Below are 18,606 nucleotides of genomic sequence, written 5' to 3' on the forward strand. Positions count from 1 at the left end.
TGACAAACAATGCAACAGTCGATCACGATTGTATGAATGCATGACTGTCGCATTAATATAGAATGCAGCTGATGTGGATGGAGTGGTGGTGGCATAGTGGGCTAAAGCACATAACTGGTAATCAGACGGTTGCTGGTTCAACCCCCACAGCCATCACCATTGTGTCCTTGAGCAAGGCACTTAACTTCAGATTGTCCCTGTGATAAGTACACTGTAAGTCGCTTGGGATAAAAGTGTCTGCCAAATGCATAAATGTAAATGATGCGTGCTCACAGGTGTGTGTATGTGTGTTATAAATGGTGTTTCTGCAGCTGTGTAACTGTGTGTCTCTGTTACACGTGCAGGACTCTCAGTGTATCGACACATCTCTTTTGGATCCAGCCAGTAACATCACCACACTGGTGGGTCCAAACGCCTTCCGGATCCCACTGTCCATCCGACAGAAACTGTGCGGTAGTCTCGACGCTCCTCAAACACGCGGCAACGACTGGAGGATGTTGGCGCACAAACTCAACCTGGACAGGTGACAACTGTGTGTGTGTGTGTGTGTGTGTAAGTGCAAAGCCAACCATGGGTATTATAGTTTAGAAAATGTCACTAGTTTTTATTTATATATATATATATATTATATAATTGTCGAATAAGTGTTTCAACCATTGTAAGATGTCAATGATATCAACAACCTTCACTTAACTGTATACATCTACCTCAGGAAAGTTATATGGTATCCATAGTTTGTTAGCTTGATAAAATAAACTGTAGAGAATTTTAGCAATTTGCTAATATTTTAAACCCTTATCACTGTCAGAGATGTGACAACAGAGTAGAGGAGACAGCTCATTTCAGAGGATTTAATCCGCTTCGGTGTTGGATGAGTGAAGGGGATATTTAGATCCCTTTTTCCCCAAAACATGACAAACAACATTCAAATGATTATATCTTGGCAATGTTTTGGGATAGTAACATAGAAAGGATATCATTTCAGACCTTCTTTTTTACTTCAGTGCATATTTGTCAAAGTGATGTAGGTCACACACATACACCGATCAGCCACAACATTAAAACCACCTGTCTAATATCGTGTAGGTCCCCCTCGTGCCACCAAAACAGCTCTGACCCATCAAGGCATGGACCACAGAAGGTGTCCTGTGGTATCCGGCACCAAGACGTTAGCAGCAGATCCTTTAAGTCCTGTAAGTTGTGAGGTGGGGCCTCCATGGATCGGACTTGTTGGTCCAGCACATCCCATAGATGCTCAATCGGATTGAGCTCTGGGGAATTTGGAGGCCAAGTCAAAACCTTGAACTCTTTGTCATGTTCCTCAAACCATTCCTGAACACTTTTTGCAGTGTGGCAGGACACATTATCCTGCTGAAAGAGGCCACTGTCATCAGGGAATACCGTTGTCATGAAGGGGTGTACGTGGTCTGCAACAATCTTTAGGTAGGTGGTACGAGTCAAAGTAACATCCACATGAATGCCAGGACCCAAAGTTTCCCAGCAGAACATTGCCCAGAGCATCACACTGCCTCCGCCGGCCTGCCTTCTTCCCATGATGCATCCTGCTGCCATCTCTTCCCCAGGTAAACGACGAACACGCACCCGGCTGTCCACATGATCTAAAAGAAAACGTGATTCATCAGACCAGACCACCTTCTACCATTGCTCCATGGTCCAGTTCTGATGCTCACGTGCCCATTGTAGGCGCTTTCAGTGGTGGACAGGGGTCATCATGGGCACTCTGACCGGTCTGCGGCTACGCAGCCCCATACACAGCAAGCTGCGATGCACTGTGTGTTCTGACACCTTTCTATCATGGCCAGCATTACATTTTTCAGCTATTTGTGCTACAGTAGCTCTTCTGTGGGATTGGACCAGACGGGCTAGCCTTCGCTCCCCACACACATCAATGAGCCTTGGGCGCCCATGACCCTGTCGCCGGTTCACCGGTTGTCCTTCCTTGGACCAATTTTGGTAGGTACTAACCACTGCATACCAGGAACACCCCACAAGACCTGCCGTTTTGGAGATGCTCTGACCCAGTTGTCTAGCGATCACAATTTGGCCCTTGTCAAAGTCGCTCAGATCCTTACGCTTGCCCATTTTTCCTGCTTCCAACACATGAAATTCAAGAACTGTCTGTTCACTTGCTGCCTAATATTTCCCACCCCTTGACAGGTGCCATTGTAACGCGATAATAAATTATATTCACTTCACCTGTCAGTGGTTTTAATGTTGTGGCTGATCAGCGTATATTAGGGCTGTCAACTGATTTTTTATTTTTTTTTATCTAATAAATTACATGATGTGCCGCAATTAATCGGATTGTAATATTTATGTGAAAGCCCCCAAATATAGGTGTTTTGTGGCAACAGACGAGAAAAGCATTTAGATAATACAAAATGTGGCTTTTAAAGTCAAATATTGTTTGTTTTATTTCAATATCACTGAACATACTGTAACCATGTTTTTGGCCTACATCCCTCTGCTCTATTTTTAATTGTTGGTCTATATACTCGAGCGTCAGACGTGCGTCTCACTTTGGTTCCATCGTGTCTCATTAGTTTTCAGCGCTAGTTTTCGGGTCATAAGTGTTGTTTTGTATTTTGAAACTTTAAAAAAAGTGCATCTTGAGATCCCAGCTCGGTCCAGCTGTCTTTGAGCACAAAAGTGCGTCTGTGGAAGACTGTATGCTGTCTGCTCGTTGGTTTGATGAGGTGTTTTGTACAGCTGGAGTCGCGCTGACTGCCCCCTACTGAATCAAGGTGGAACATCAACCTTGAATTGCTCCGATAGTAGGAACATTCCTTATTATGGAATTAACGCTCAGGTCAGGGGCATGACAATTTTTATTAATTTTGTATGCATTTTTTTTTTTTTCATATAATCAATCACACTAAATGAATGTGTTAAATCAACAGCTGAACTACATATATGCTTGTGTGTGTTATCTCTCGCAGCAGCCTGACTCTCCTCGTCTCTGCGTCACTCAAAGTTTCTCCTGCTGTGTTTCTATTTTCTGTTCATGGAGGTGCAAAAGTATCGCCGTCAGAACTGAGATATGGATGATATATTGCAATAAAAGCAGAAAATCAAAGCAATAAACCTTCAAAACAGCTCTGAACTGTTAACAAAAATGTTTCTGTGGTCCTTTTGTGTTGTCACATCGTTTTACATCATTGCGTTTTCCCAGACGTCCCGCCGTGTCATTTTAAATGAAAAAATAAACAATTGATTAGTGTATGTTAATAGTATAGTATATATTAATATAATAGTGTACAATTATGCAAGTATGTTGAATATTAATATTGATAATAAGTGGTAATTATGATGGTAACAAGATTGATGGGAAAAAAAGTACGCACATCCAAAATGTCTCCAACAGGTGCCAGATAAAAGCAAAAATGTTTGAAAATGAAACAAGTTAAATCTGCACACTGTTTTACTCTTCCCTTTTATTAATAATAAAAAAAACAACAACATTTCGATCAGAGAGATCTTCGTCAGGCACGTCAATAGGCAACACTTCACTAAATATCCTTGTTTCAAACACCTCGTTGTGTACACCTGTTAACAGTCAGAATCAATTATCTCTCAATGTGACAAACAACAGTATGTCATTATCATAAAGATTCAAACAATGTAAACAACTGTAAGGGGGTTCGAGGGAAAGGAGGCGGCGAGAACCGGTTTGACAACTTAATAATTTAATGAACAACTTAAACAAAAACACACAACCATAAACACACACACAGTACAGCTGCCTGTAATTCTCTCTCTCTCTCGAACCGTCATCCCCGGCCGCCTTTATCCCTTGCGCGCCCCATCAGGCTGATTGGGGACCGGGCGTGCATCATTCCAGCTCGGCCCCGCCCTCCTTGGCTCTACCATCCTCCCGGCATTGCCTCAGGCCGGGGAGCCCCCGGCATGACGTACATCCCCCCTTCCTCTCCGGGGGACGTGCCTTGCGCCCCGACTGCCGGCGGGTCATCCGCTGCCTCCCTCGACCTGGGAGGAGACAGGAGAAAAAAAAAAAAAAAACAACAAAATAGGCGAGGGAAAGGCCAACACGGAGCGACAGAGAGAGAGAGAGAGGAGAGAGAGAAAAAGAAACTCACTCACCGGTTCTCTGATGTGCCGTCACGTGGTCCTCGATCACTCCTCCACCCTCTCAGGCGGATGGCAGCCGCTCCTCCCCAGGCGGACCGGAGTCAGACCTCCGACCCCCAGCGGACAGAATGCCCCTCTGCATTCCCGGCGTCCTGTGGGGACACTCCTCCGCCCCTGGCAGTGGCCCTACCACTCCAGGCGGTCGGGGAGTGGCTTCCCTCCTCCCCCCATGGACGGCGGTCTTCTCTCGACCCCTCCGCATTCCCAGGGGATGGCAAGGCACTCCTCCGCCCCCGGCAGCGGCTCCCTCGCTCCAGGCGGTCAGGGAGTCCAGTCCCCACTCGCCTCGCGGACGGCGGCCGTTCCCCGCGTCCGGGTGGTCGGGCTACTCTGTCCCCCGTCGGATGGCAGCGGCGCTACCCTGGATGGACGGTAGTGTCGAGGACTCTGCGACGGGAATCCCTCCTCCTTCCCGGGTTTCGGCACCAGTGTAAGGGGGTTCGAGGGAAAGGAGGAGGCGAGACCCGGTTTGACAACTTAAATAATAATTTAATGAACAACTTAAACAAAAACACACAACCATAAACACACACACAGTACAGCTGCCTGTATTTCTCTCTCTCTCAACCCGTCATCCCCGGCCGCCTTTATCCCTCGTGAGCCCCATCAGGCTGATTGGGGACCGGGCGTGCGTCATTCCAGCCCGGCCCCGCCCTCCTCGGCTCTACAACAACTCAGAAATATTCAGTGAATCATGTTTTAAAGGCAGTGCAAAACCATTTAGAGCAACAGAAAAAATGTATTTAATCATATAAATGACGTTTTTAGTCATACATGTGATGACACCCTTGATTTAGATTTTTCTTTGCCTAAATGAGGATGAGAAAAGACACTGGTTTTAATAGTAAAATTACATAGGGCACAGTGGCCACAATTGTAGTTGCCAAATGTGATAGATGATGAAAAACGAGTAAGTCAGTCCACAGGTACGTCAGCTCTCACAACAAAATTATGCACATTAGGGGGACGTTTATATACAAATCTAGGCGACTCTCCGAAAACATCATTAAGTGCAGGATCAGATTGTAAAATGTGCCAATGTTTGTTTACAATCTTCTTTTTTTTTCTTTTTGTGATTTTTTTCTCCCCTTTTCTCCCCAATTTGGAATGCCCAATTCCCAACGCGCTCCAAGTCCTCGTGGTGGCGTAGTGCTTCACCTCAATCCGGGTGGCGGAGGATGACTCTCAGTTGCCTCCTCGTCTGAGACCGTCAATCTGCGCATCTTATCACGTGACTCGCTGTGCATGACACCGCGGAGACTCGCAGCATGTGGAGGCTCATGCTACTCTCCACGATCCACGCACAACTTACAACACACCCCATTGAGAGCAAGAACCACTAATCACGACCACAAGGAGGTTACCCCATGTGACTCTACCCTCCCTAGCAACCGGGCCAATTTGGTTGCTTAGGAGACCTGGCTGGAGTCACTCAACACTCAAAACTCAAACTCGTGACTCCAGGGGTGATAGTCAGCATCTTCAGTCTTCTTTAGATCTGAACAAATGGGAGAATATTGAAAGGAGCAAACAACTTTTTTTTTTTTTTTTTAGATTTATCCCACTTTGTAGTCAAGGCTGTCTCCTGATTTTTATTTTCAAATCTCTTAACAGCGAACTGTATCCAGATTTCATTATAATCTCTCCCTCTAAATCTATTTGCCAGATCAATGCTTTGTTGTGCATATGACTCATTAGGTTTTCTATATAGATCTGTAATGATCTTATTGCCATCCCTAATGATCAATATGTCGAGAAAGCTAATATGTGACGAATTGAATTTGACCGTAAATCGAAGATGTTCATCACTTGCGTTAAGAAAACTGTTAAACCATAGCAGTGCATTTTCAATACCAGACCATAAAATAAAAATGTCGTCAATATATCTACACCAAAGTTTAATGTGTGGAAAAAACGAATTCTGAGAACAATTCTGCCCATGGCAGAAAAATCTTGATATCTGAAGAAAAAAATGTTTGACACTAATTTGGTTAATGTTTTGATACAATCAGTGCTCAGACTTTTTTGATGTGGGTTTCTTAGAAAAACATTGATTGCCTTTATTCCTCCCTCGTGTGTTTTATTGGTGTAGAGAGACTCAACATCAAAAGTGACCAAATTAATTAAATTAAAAGGAGGTAATGAGGACAAGATTGATGACCAAAGATGCATCATGCTTGGTTAGAACACAATAGCATTAACACACTTCAATTGAAAAACATCACAATTACAAGCAAATAAATAAAAAGACAAGATGTTACAAATACAGAAAAGATTACAAGGATTTTACATCACATTTAAATACAATTAAATAACTGTACATTTTATCAGGAAATTGCAAGTTGCGTTGTCTTCCAAACATATTGCTCGTTGTGTTTAAGACTAATCTTTTTCTAATTAAAAGCAGTCACCACATACCTGTACATTAAACATCAACTATGCTCTGATTGGCTATGATTTTGTCATGCAGCATTTTCACTTTAGTGTGGACAAAAAGAAAACCCCTCAATGCTGGAAACTTGCGTTGCAGCTGATTAGAACGCATGTGTGTCATCATTAAAGGCTTCACATAAACACTTCTCCATAAAACAGCATTTCAGTGTTCCTCTCTGTGTGTGTTTCAGGTATCTGAACTACTTCGCCACAAAGTCGAGTCCAACCGGTGTCATTCTGGACCTGTGGGAGGCGCAGCACTTCCCCGACGGAAATCTCAACCGCCTCGCTGCCGTGCTGGAGGAGATGGGTCGCCATGAGAACATCGTGTCCATGGCAATGGAGCACTGACACCTGTCCAGAGCGACGGCCGCAGGAAGTTCCCGGGAAGTGTGAGAGCGTGAGTCACAGGCGGGCGGCCACAATCGCCTCCAGAGTCACTGTGACAACCGCAGACCTGCTCGAAACGCGCCAACCACTCCTGATTCCATTTAATGTGTAAAACAAAAGCGACTCGAAAGGTGAAAATCTATAGAGGAGGAAATACTGCACTGCTGCCCTGTCTGTACGATTCCTGGTACAGTTTTTCTATTTGTCAAATGAGTTTCTTAGGAAACGCGACTTCTGATGTCCAAATTCTGGACCTACAGCCCCCCTCACCCTCTTTTCTGGGACGTCGGATAATCAAAACAGGAAGTGGAAGCGGCTTACAGGCAGGGCGATTGATCAGACTCATGTTAGTCTTTATAATCTCTCCTCGCGTTTTCCTTTAAAAATGGAGGTTACATTTACATTTATTCATTTGGCAGAAACTTTTATCCAAAGCAATTATGGCAAGCCGAATTAAATTAATCGTGCAGAATGTGAATGATAGATATCTACAATTCAATCTTCACTCGTTACAATACAAATTCCTGATATTAGCTATGTTATTACTTCTCATTTGAGTGCTAATTTTTGAAATCAGTAATTTACAGATTATTCTAAATTAAAAAAAAAAAAAATAATATATATATATATATATATTATTTTTTATTTTTTTTTTAAATTAAATCATTAAATACATAATGATTTTGTAGGTTTTTTTTTTTTTTTTTTACAATTTCATTCAGTTAATAATTAAATCAATAAATGTTAAAAATAAAAACCTAGTTTGCGTCCATTTTCATTGTAGCATTTTGTAATTTGGCCCTCCATATGATGTCATTCACTCTTGTTCAAAACACAATTAATTTCAGCCATCTATACATGTTTTGTTGAAATTCCATTTTCACGTCAGCGATGTACTACTTATAAAAATGATAATTTGGAGTCAATTATCAATTATTACATTGTTACTAGTGTAAAAAAAAATTCTGATATCCCATTTCTGATATCAACGATTGAATTAGGACGAGTATAAATGCTCATTTTTTACAGCAACATTCTGACTTAAAAAATGTTGAAATTTGCAATTCAGGTCATAACAGTTTTCACTCGTATAAGCTGTGAATAAACATTTTTTAACATCTTGACATTATTTTTGCTCATTAAGGACAACTTTGTTGTCATTTACTTCATTCTTAAATTATGTTTAACAAATGAAGCAAAGTTTGTAACACCAGTGACAAATTCTCTTAAAAGATGGTGTCAATAGCGTCACAAAACACACTATTGATCTGACTAAAATCAATAACACCAATGACAAATTTAAATGAATCGTGTGAAAAAATTACATTTGAAAATGTAAATTAATAACTAATTAAACATGATTGAAAAATCACTATATGCACATTTGATAAGCCACTTCTTCCTCGAACTTTGACCTCGGAAGTTCTTTTCCAAAATTATTATATATATATATATATTTTTTTTTACGTTTTTAACATTGATAACAGCAATGACATGAAATCAAGGGACAAATGATATTTGTAAATTATTTAAATTATTAATTATTATTTTGTTGCTTTTATGCACACTTGTTAGTCCTTGCACTGACCTGAGAAAAAAAACACATTAATATCTATAAATGTCATAAAAGTGCTGTACCAGATGAAGGGGGCAAGGTTTTTTCAGGCAACTGACAAATTCAAGTATATTTTCTAAAATAAATTGCAAAAAAAGAAAAACAAAACAATTGTAACTATATAATAAAAGGTTAGTTTATAGAACGATGCCTCGATTGAATGATTTATTTTTTTATATTTTTTATCATGACTAAAAAGTTAAGGCACATGTTTGTCAACGTATGATATGTCAGATATCTGGAAATGGAATTTAGAAACCAATAAATTGGAGACTAAACAACTCTTACTAGTAAACCCTTGTGCATCAATAATAAAAAAATAAAAGTTACTCAAAGGTCCTTCGAGGACAAAAATGTCCACATCAAAAAACTGCCATAATAATATTATATATTAATATTATTTTCCACTTTCAATAAGTTCATATTTTAACCAACATCAGTCCTGATCATAACTACCAAATATTCGTTCATTTTCAGTATTTTAACCCTTTAAATGCCAGTTTGTTTACATAATGCCACTGTTGTTGTTTTACACACACACACACAAATTTCTCAATACACACATACAAAACACACTCTGACATCCATACCAACACACACACACAATTTTAGCTGCATCATTTATTCAGTTGTCCTGCAGTGCTCTATAATACAGCAAACAGAGAATAGGGGAAAAGCTTGTATTTGCTCCATAGGCTAAACATGAGTAAAATGGCGCCATCTGGTGGAAAATATAAAACATTTAAATTCTGAAGCCAGGGCTCCGGAATGAAAGCATAATATCATAGAATTCATGATTTTATGCTTTAATGGCACTGGGATCAAATATTGCAGTTTGAATGGGTTTCAATGGGGACATTTTTGTCCTGAAGGTCCTGAGTGGAACTATTTTGTGTACACAGTGTATTATAGATGTATTATAGGAATGAGGTTGAAATATCAAAATTCCCCCCAAAATACACACCTTTGGAAAAATGTATGTCGTTGGCATTAACACAGACAAAATGATCGAAAAAACTAAAATGAAAAAGACAAAAATGTCCCGAAGGTCGCACAAGGGTTAAAATAACATTACAGATATCTGACATTAACATTACTAAATTTCTGGTATCCGTTTTACTAGTTGTAATTCAATTATCAAGAATGGACATTTGCACTAGTAACAATTTAATTATCGATTTTATATATATATATATATATATATATGTGTATATATATGTATATAAAATTATTACTTTTTATTAAAATTATATGTAATAGCATTTTAAACAGGAGTGAATGACATTAAGAACTTTGCGAGTGATGACGTCATGTTTACTATCCAGAATTTACATATTTTTTAACTAGTGCAAACCAAATTACTGATATAAGAAATTGCATTTTTACTACTAGTAATTGCTGATTTCAATAGCATTTTAGTTAGTACAACTTTTTATTGTTGATATCTATAATTTATATCATGCACGTGATTATAAGCGATACAGCAACTTGCAGTGCATTCAACATACACATTTGATCTGTGTGTGTGTGTGTTTCCTGGAAAATGAACCCTTTACATGAACATATTTCAAAATGACTTTATTTATACTCGTTTATTTTGATTTCAATGCACTCTCATATCTGTTTTTATGTATTATCTCTCTCTCTTTTGGATTATGAGTGCTGGTTTGCATTGTTTAACAGCGCCATCCAGTGGACAGACCCTGCAACTACACATGCGGCATAACGTCAGGCCTCTTGTAAATATATATGCATTCAAAACAATATAACTGTAAAGTTTAACAGTATTCAACAATCATTTTCTTATTAATTGCGTTTTGTTGCATAGTGACCTGTATGTAATCACAATTTAGAAACAAAAAACAAAGGAACTAAAGATCTTTGAGCAACGATTTTGCCGTTTTGTAAACTTCACCACGTCCTAGTTGGGGACAGAAACATGAAGAGGAATTACTGGACAACATTTCAGGAAAACTTGTGGCCACAATCCTCACATCACTCCCCATGACATAATCAGGTCCAGGTTTGATGTCAGTCATGCGCTGTTTTGCTATTATCTTGTGACATCTGCAGTTATTTGTCTGGAATCCTTTTGTTTGTGCAGCTTCAAAGCTTCTCCAGGTTTCGTGGCGATGGTGAAAATTGAGTTTATGACATGTCAGTTATTGTGACTGTAACCGACAACAGCGTTTGTGTGGAGAATCGGAGCGATGTTCAGGTGTGACAGAGATACTGAACACAGGTGAGCAGTCATGATTCTCAACTGGCTTTACATCGGACATTGAGTGGTGACCCGACCCAGTACCAGATCATAATTTAATATAGTCTGGGTCATATTTTCTAGATTTTTTTTTTAATAGTTTTAAGATGAGGGCATGCCACATATCCTGTCTATTCATTTTGCTATCCTGACTATGCACAATTATATGGTTAGTTGAATTTTATTATTTGTATTTAACTACTTTTTTTTTCTGCTGTCTATGAACCAATCAGAACCCATTTTGGGCCTCGACCCACCAGTTGAGAAGCACTGCTATTATAGCAAACCCTTTTGACATTTAATCATGTGCAGGATATGAATTATATAGATATCTATAAAGACATTTTTTTCTCCCAATCTGGAATGCCCAATTCCCAGTGCATTTTTAAGTCCTCGTGGTGGCGTAGTGATTCGCCTCAATCCGGGTGGCCGAGGATGAATCCCAGTTGCCTCCGCGTCTGAGACCATCAACCCGCGCATCTTATCACGTGGCTCGTTGAGCGCGTTGCCACGGAGACATAGTGCATGTGGATGCTTCACGACATCCACCGCAGCATCCGCGCTCAACTCGCCCCACCGAGAACGAACCACATTATAGTGACCACGAGGAGGTTACCCCATGTGACTCTACCCTCCCTAGCAACCGGGCCAATTTGGTTGCTTAGGAGACCTGACTGGAGTCACTCAGCACGCCCTGGATTCGAACTCACGACTCCAGGGGTGGTAGCCAGCGTCTTTTACCACTGAGCTACCCAGACCCCGAAAATAAATTATTTTAAATATCAGTAATCAAAAACAACATCATTACTTGTGAAATACCCATTCTTGATAACAAAAATGTAATTTAAACTAGTGAAAAAACAATTTTTGAAATCTGCATTTGCACTATTAGTATTTCATAATGATCCGTCAGTCACGCCTGTTCAAAACACAAATATCTGTAGTTAATTAGTTGACATTTCATTTTCACATATCAGCATATTTACAACTTAAAAAAAAAAATAACATTACATTGTAATGCTATTGCAAATGCCAACATCATGCATCATCACAAGCACATTTTTTGATGTGCAATGTGTTTTTTACGGGTGAAATTTTAACTGTAAAATTAATTTTACATTTGAAATCCATTTGCAGATATCTGAAATGTTAATGTTAATGTACAGCTATCAAAAAAGTTGGATTTTAACAAGAGTTTGAGAAGTAAAAACATTGTTTTATCGGCCCGATTTTGAAGATCTTATAAAATAATCAGCATTTTCAACAGGCGTGAATGACAGATCATTGCGACATTCTTCTAGTAAAATGCATTTACAGGTTTCAAAAATAACATTTTTGACTAGTGCAAAAGGAATTACTGAAAATGTGCATTTTAACTAGTGAAAACTGAATTATAGATATCTATAATTCATATCCTGCACGTGACTATATGTCAATTCGGCTTGCCATACTGCTATAAACAGCAGATATCATGAGACGTGCATGTGATCGTGCTGATGTATCCACTGTAAAATAATAATAGCCATTTCAGTGTGTTTGTAATTTTCGACACTGCCTCAGTTCATTTTCAAGTTGTCCAAAGTGTCTATGCAAATTCTGCATCCTTTATAAAACAAATTATACATGCTTGCAATTGCTTTCCATAGTTATACGATTATTATATTTATAGTGAGGATGTTACTTATTCTTTTATGGCACGTTCATAATGTAATTTGCAAAAGCTTGCATCTCCTCTGTGAAGTTTCTGTACAAAATGTAAGAAAGAATTTTTAAACGAGTAATAAATTATATTTATATGCAACACTGAATATAGCGTGTATCTTGTGTTTTTATGGGGTAGTTACTGAAAATGAAGAAATGCCGTATTTAATCCACTTTATTGAAGGGGAATGTTAAACATACATGTTCACTCCATTTATATAGAACTATTAAACTTGTACGTTAAATAAGGCACAACGACTGGCACGACATCATGTACAATTGTAACAGAAAATGTTTGTTTTTTTTCCTTGACAACATTCAATATGTACATTCATATTTTACAAGGACGGACTCAAAGTTCTCCATCATATAGCATGAAGAGTAACACTGTATGACAAAAAACACTGTTAGTAAATGAAGTTTGGGTTAAAATAGCCAGAAATGACTTCATGATGCTTTTGAAGTTTTTGTATAGTGTGGCCCATAAACGTGTCGGTACGTTATTAAATGAGCGATGGCCAGTCAGATCACAGCGTTTATCTGAAGGCGTCTGTCCCGCATCCGGCCGGTTTGAGCTTTCACAGAAAGCATTATAAAGCTGCTTCAGTGTCACAGCTGTCCATCACAGTTTAATGTCCTGAGACTCGGACATCTTAGTGAGTGTTTTCTTCACACGCAGGGCAGTCAGACGAGACGTGGGATTGTGCGCCCAACATTCAGTCATCAGTTTACCCATCAGCCTGAGACACTGAACAGACATTAAAGATGTATTAATATTTGACAAGAGTCTAGAACATTCATATTTGATCAACTGTCAATCATTAGTAGACAACAACCAACAAAGGGATAGTTCACCCAAAAATGAAAATTCTCTCATCATTTACTCACCCTCATGCCATCCCATATGTGTATGACTTTCTTTCTCCTGCAGAACACAAATGAAGATCTTTCCTAGAATATTTCAGCTCTGTTGGTCCTTACAATGCAAGTGAATGGTGACCAGCACTTGTATGCTGCTTTTATATGCTTTTTGGAGCTTCAAAGTAATCCATGTCTTCAGAAGTGATATGATAGGTGTGGGTGAGAAACAGATCAATATTTAAGTCCTTTTTTACAGTGGATATTGATTTAACCACTGGAGTCGTATGGATTACTTTTATGCTGCCTCAAAGTTCTGGTCACCGTTCACTTGCATTGTATGGACCTACAGAGCCGAAATATTCTCCTAAAAATCTTCATTTGTGTTCAGCAGATGAAAGAAAGTCATACACATCTGGGATGACATGATGAGAGAATTTTAATTTTTGAGTGAACTATCCCTTTAATTACATCTCTGCAATGTTTATTCAAAATATGAGAATGAAAAATAATAATTAGCTAGCATCCTGGGAATATATTGGTTATAATGGTAATAGAAATAATTTCCTAGAATGTTTGGAATTGGTTCCCGAATGCATGTTTCCCGTAAACATTCAAGGAAAACATTTTTAATATTTGCAGTGTATGGACCATACTGTACATATGCCTGACAAAACTTCAAAAATTGATTTCAAATTAAATATATGTGTATTTTGTACGCTTTAAGCAAGCACACATGCAAAAAAAAAAAAAACTCTGCTATTGCAACAACACAAAATACTTAAACTTGTGCGACCCCGTGTCCACATGTGTGGACGGTGTACTTTGGCTTCGCTATACGCAACGCATGAATTAAAACTGACTGAATACTGTCATTTAAGGGTTAAACTTCTGGTGCACCGAGTCACATGACAACAGTATGACGTCGATTTCCGTGAAGCCCTCATACGGGCGCACCAACAAAAGTGCCTCTGGTAAGAAACATATTTAAGTTGTTTGGTTGTAAAGAGTAGCGTCTCTAGTTTCGTTTGATATGCCGCTTTAAAACATCCATTCATTTTTCACGCTTCAGCACGCTGATAAACATGAAGTCCACATATGTGGAAAATGGGACCTTAAAAGTTTGAATAACACATCTGTTGGTAATGTCACTTCATTTGAATATTAATTGTTTTATTTTATCGCTGTATAATACGGTTCTATTCGTTAAGATTAGTAAATGCATTCCTATATATTTATTGTGCATTTTCACATTGAGAATAAATGTATTCATGCAAAAGCTGAAAAATGTTGCTTTCAGAGGCTTTATATGGAGTTAGGATGAAAAAAAGGTGCATTTCAAACACACTAGAGGTTAAGTCATTCCCTAAATAGGGAGCATCCTATATCTCTCTATGCAGCTAAGTGCATTCACTGAGAAAATGAAAATACTCCTTAAGAATATGATTCTTTTCTGCGTGCAGGCAAGAAGACTTCCAAAAAATGGAACCAACAGTAATATGAGATTCTTTATATTGCATCTCGAGCATATGAGAAAGTGTGTGATGTGTGTACCTCATCGCTGCTCCAGCGGTTCGCGAACGAGGGTCTGTGTCTCTTGATACACACCACCTCTCTCATGTCTTCATACGACGGGTCTGTGGGCACCAGATCATGATACGGCAGCTGATATTCCTCCACGATACCTGTACAAACACTTTACATCATTACCATACCATCACTTCATTCTATAAGCCCATATTTATAATGCATTCATAATACACAACATTAAACAACAATTATAATACTTATCCTTTTCACAGTCATGAGAGTAAGGCATTATAACACAATCAGCATCCAATTTTCTCTGCAGAAGCTGTAATGTATCGTATATGTATAGAGATGCAAAAGCAGCGCATTGTCAACAGGCCTCGTGATGTGATCATATACCAATATATGTGGTCTTGGCCTGCTTTAAGTAAAGTTAAAAAAAGCAATGTCTTCCTATTAACAGCCAGAACATAAACTTGTAATACATGTTACAAGTCAAGCTTACGAAACGGAAGTTATATAACCATGAACAGAATATAAAAGAACACATTCACAATTTATCTAAATGCATTTGTGCATATCGAGACATCCGCAGTTCTGTGTCTCCAAAAAAGTTGCACAAACATTAATAAACTAATGTTATATAAGTCCCGTATAGAATCAGTTAATTTTTTTGATTCTTGGGTATTTGGCTAGAAGTGTAATCAACATACAGTATATATATATATATTAGGTATGCTGATAATACAGTATAACTTCTGCAGATTTTGATGTTGTCTTCAAAGCGTTTGAACTGACCGCAGGACACACATCTCCTCGCCATCTCCCACAGGATGAGACCGAAGCTGTACATGTCAGCCATGATGTACGACTGGAAGTGACTGCGGTTCAAACTCTCGTCCAGAACTTCAGGAGGCATGTAGCGTTTTGTGCCGACGCGTGTGTTGGGCGGGATGTCCACTTCATTAGTGTCACTGAGAGGAATCGGAAATAAAAGTCCTTTTAAACATCTGATGCAAAACTGTGTGAACATTAACAGTCACTGATTGTATTGAATTTCAGGTTGAGTTTGTGCTGTCCAACAACTCTGTCTGTCACATAACCAACAGGATAAATGTTGCAGTTTTCAAATTAATGACAGAAAACATGCAATGATCTACTGTTTTATATATATACATACACTACCGGTCAGAAATTTTGAAACACTCATTATTATAATTATTCTTCACATTTTAGAATAATAATAAAGAAAGTCATTAAAACTATGGGAATTATGTTGTGACTAAACAAAATCCCAAATAAATCAAAACTGTGTTATATTTGAGCATCTTCAAAGTAGTCACCTTTTGTCTAGAATTTGCAGACATGTACTCTTGACATTTTCTCAACCAACTTCTTGAGGTATCACCCTGGGATGCTTTTTAAACAGTATTGAAGGAGTTCCCATCTATGTTGGGCACTTATTGGCTGCTTTTCTTTATTATTTGGTCCAAGTCATCCATTTCAAAAACTTTTACAATTTTAGTTTTATAATGAAATGAATTAATATGGTGGCACAATTATATTTTTGTCTACAAAACTAATTTCAAAGCATACGCTTTAAGATCATGAGAAACATTTCATTCAAGTGTTTCAAAACTTTTGACCGGTTGTGTGTGTGTATATGTATATGTATGTATATATAGTATAAATATCTATATATATATATATATATATATATATATATATAATTTATATACATTAATAGATATATAATAGATTATATATATAGTAGATATTTAATTTATATACATTAATAGATATTTAATAGATTATATATATAATCGATATTTAATTTATATACATTAATAGATATATAATAGATTATATATATAATCGATATTTAATTTATATACATTAATGGATATATAATAGATTATATATATAATCGATATTTAATTTATATACATTAATAGATATATAATAGATTATACATATAATAGATATTTAATTTATATACATTAATAGATTATATATATAGTAGATATTTAATTTATATACATTAATAGATATTTAATTTATATACATTAATAGATATATAATAGATTATATATATAATCGATATTTAATTTATATACATTAATGGATATATAATAGATTATATATATAATCGATATTTAATTTATATACATTAAGAGAAATATAATAGATTATATATATAATAGATATTTAATTTATATACATTAATAGATTATATATATAGTAGATACATTAATAGATATATAATAGATTATATATATAATCGATATTTAATTTATATACATTAATGGATATATAATAGATTATATATATATAATCGATATTTAATTTATATACATTAAGAGAAATATAATAGATTATATATATAATAGATATTTAATTTATATACATTAATAGATTATATATATAGTAGATATTTAATTTATATACATTAATAGATATTTAATAGATTATATATATAATAGATATTTAATTTATATACATTAATAGATATATAATAGATTATATATATAGTAGATATTTAATTTATATACATTAATAGATTATATATATAGTAGATATTTAATTTATATACATTAATAGATATTTAATAGATTATATATATAATAGATATTTAATTTATATACATTAATAGATATTTAATAGATTATATATATAATCGATATTTAATTTATATACATTAATAGATATATAATAGATTATATATATAATCGATATTTAATTTATATACATTAATGGATATATAATAGATTATATATATAATCGATATTTAATTTATATACATTAATAGATATATAATAGATTATATATATAATAGATATTTAATTTATATACATTAATAGATTATATATATAGTAGATATTTAATTTATATACATTAATAGATATTTAATTTATATACATTAATAGATATATAATAGATTATATATATAATCGATATTTAATTTATATACATTAATGGATATATAATAGATTATATATATAATCGATATTTAATTTATATACATTAATAGAAATATAATAGATTATATATATAATAGATATTTAATTTATATACATTAATAGATTATATATATAGTAGATACATTAATAGATATATAATAGATTATATATATAATCGATATTTAATTTATATACATTAATGGATATATAATAGATTATATATATAATCGATATTTAATTTATATACATTAAGAGATATATAATAGATTATATATATAATAGATATTTAATTTATATACATTAATAGATTATATATATAGTAGATATTTAATTTATATACATTAATAGATATTTAATAGATTATATATATAATAGATATTTAATTTATATACATTAATAGATATATAATAGATTATATATATAATCGATATTTAATTTATATACATTAATAGATATATAATAGATTATATATATAATAGATATTTAATTTATATACATTAATAGATTATATATATAATCGATATTTAATTTATATACATTAATGGATATATAATAGATTATATATATAATCGATATTTAATTTATATACATTAATAGATTATATATATAGTAGATATTTAATAGATTATATATATAATAGATATTTAATTTATATACATTAATAGATATATAATAGATTATATATATAA

General features: G+C 35.6%; 2 protein-coding genes across 5 annotated transcripts in view; one reads left to right on the forward strand and one right to left on the reverse strand.

Annotated features, from left to right (window-relative positions):
- The window catches only part of LOC127433065 (netrin receptor UNC5C-like), a 260,166-nt gene extending 252,620 nt beyond the window's left edge, over positions 1-7,546 (forward strand). For all 3 annotated transcript variants that reach the window (XM_051684703.1, XM_051684704.1, XM_051684705.1), the window contains 2 exons: positions 345-523; positions 6,795-7,546. In XM_051684703.1, the coding sequence (XP_051540663.1) occupies positions 345-523; positions 6,795-6,954 (339 nt within the window). In that variant the 3' untranslated portion in view covers positions 6,955-7,546. The remainder of the gene's footprint in view (positions 1-344; positions 524-6,794) is intronic.
- A 5,162-nt stretch (positions 7,547-12,708) lies between these two features.
- The window catches only part of LOC127433083 (bone morphogenetic protein receptor type-1B-like), a 131,073-nt gene continuing 125,175 nt past the window's right edge, over positions 12,709-18,606 (reverse strand). For both annotated transcript variants that reach the window (XM_051684737.1, XM_051684735.1), the window contains 3 exons: positions 15,756-15,931; positions 14,982-15,112; positions 12,709-13,317 (listed from right to left, as the gene is read on the reverse strand). In XM_051684737.1, the coding sequence (XP_051540697.1) occupies positions 13,192-13,317; positions 14,982-15,112; positions 15,756-15,931 (433 nt within the window). In that variant the 3' untranslated portion in view covers positions 12,709-13,191. The remainder of the gene's footprint in view (positions 13,318-14,981; positions 15,113-15,755; positions 15,932-18,606) is intronic.

Source organism: Myxocyprinus asiaticus, chromosome 42 (assembly GCF_019703515.2).
Source record: "Myxocyprinus asiaticus isolate MX2 ecotype Aquarium Trade chromosome 42, UBuf_Myxa_2, whole genome shotgun sequence".
Classification (NCBI taxonomy): Eukaryota; Metazoa; Chordata; class Actinopteri; order Cypriniformes; family Catostomidae; genus Myxocyprinus; species Myxocyprinus asiaticus.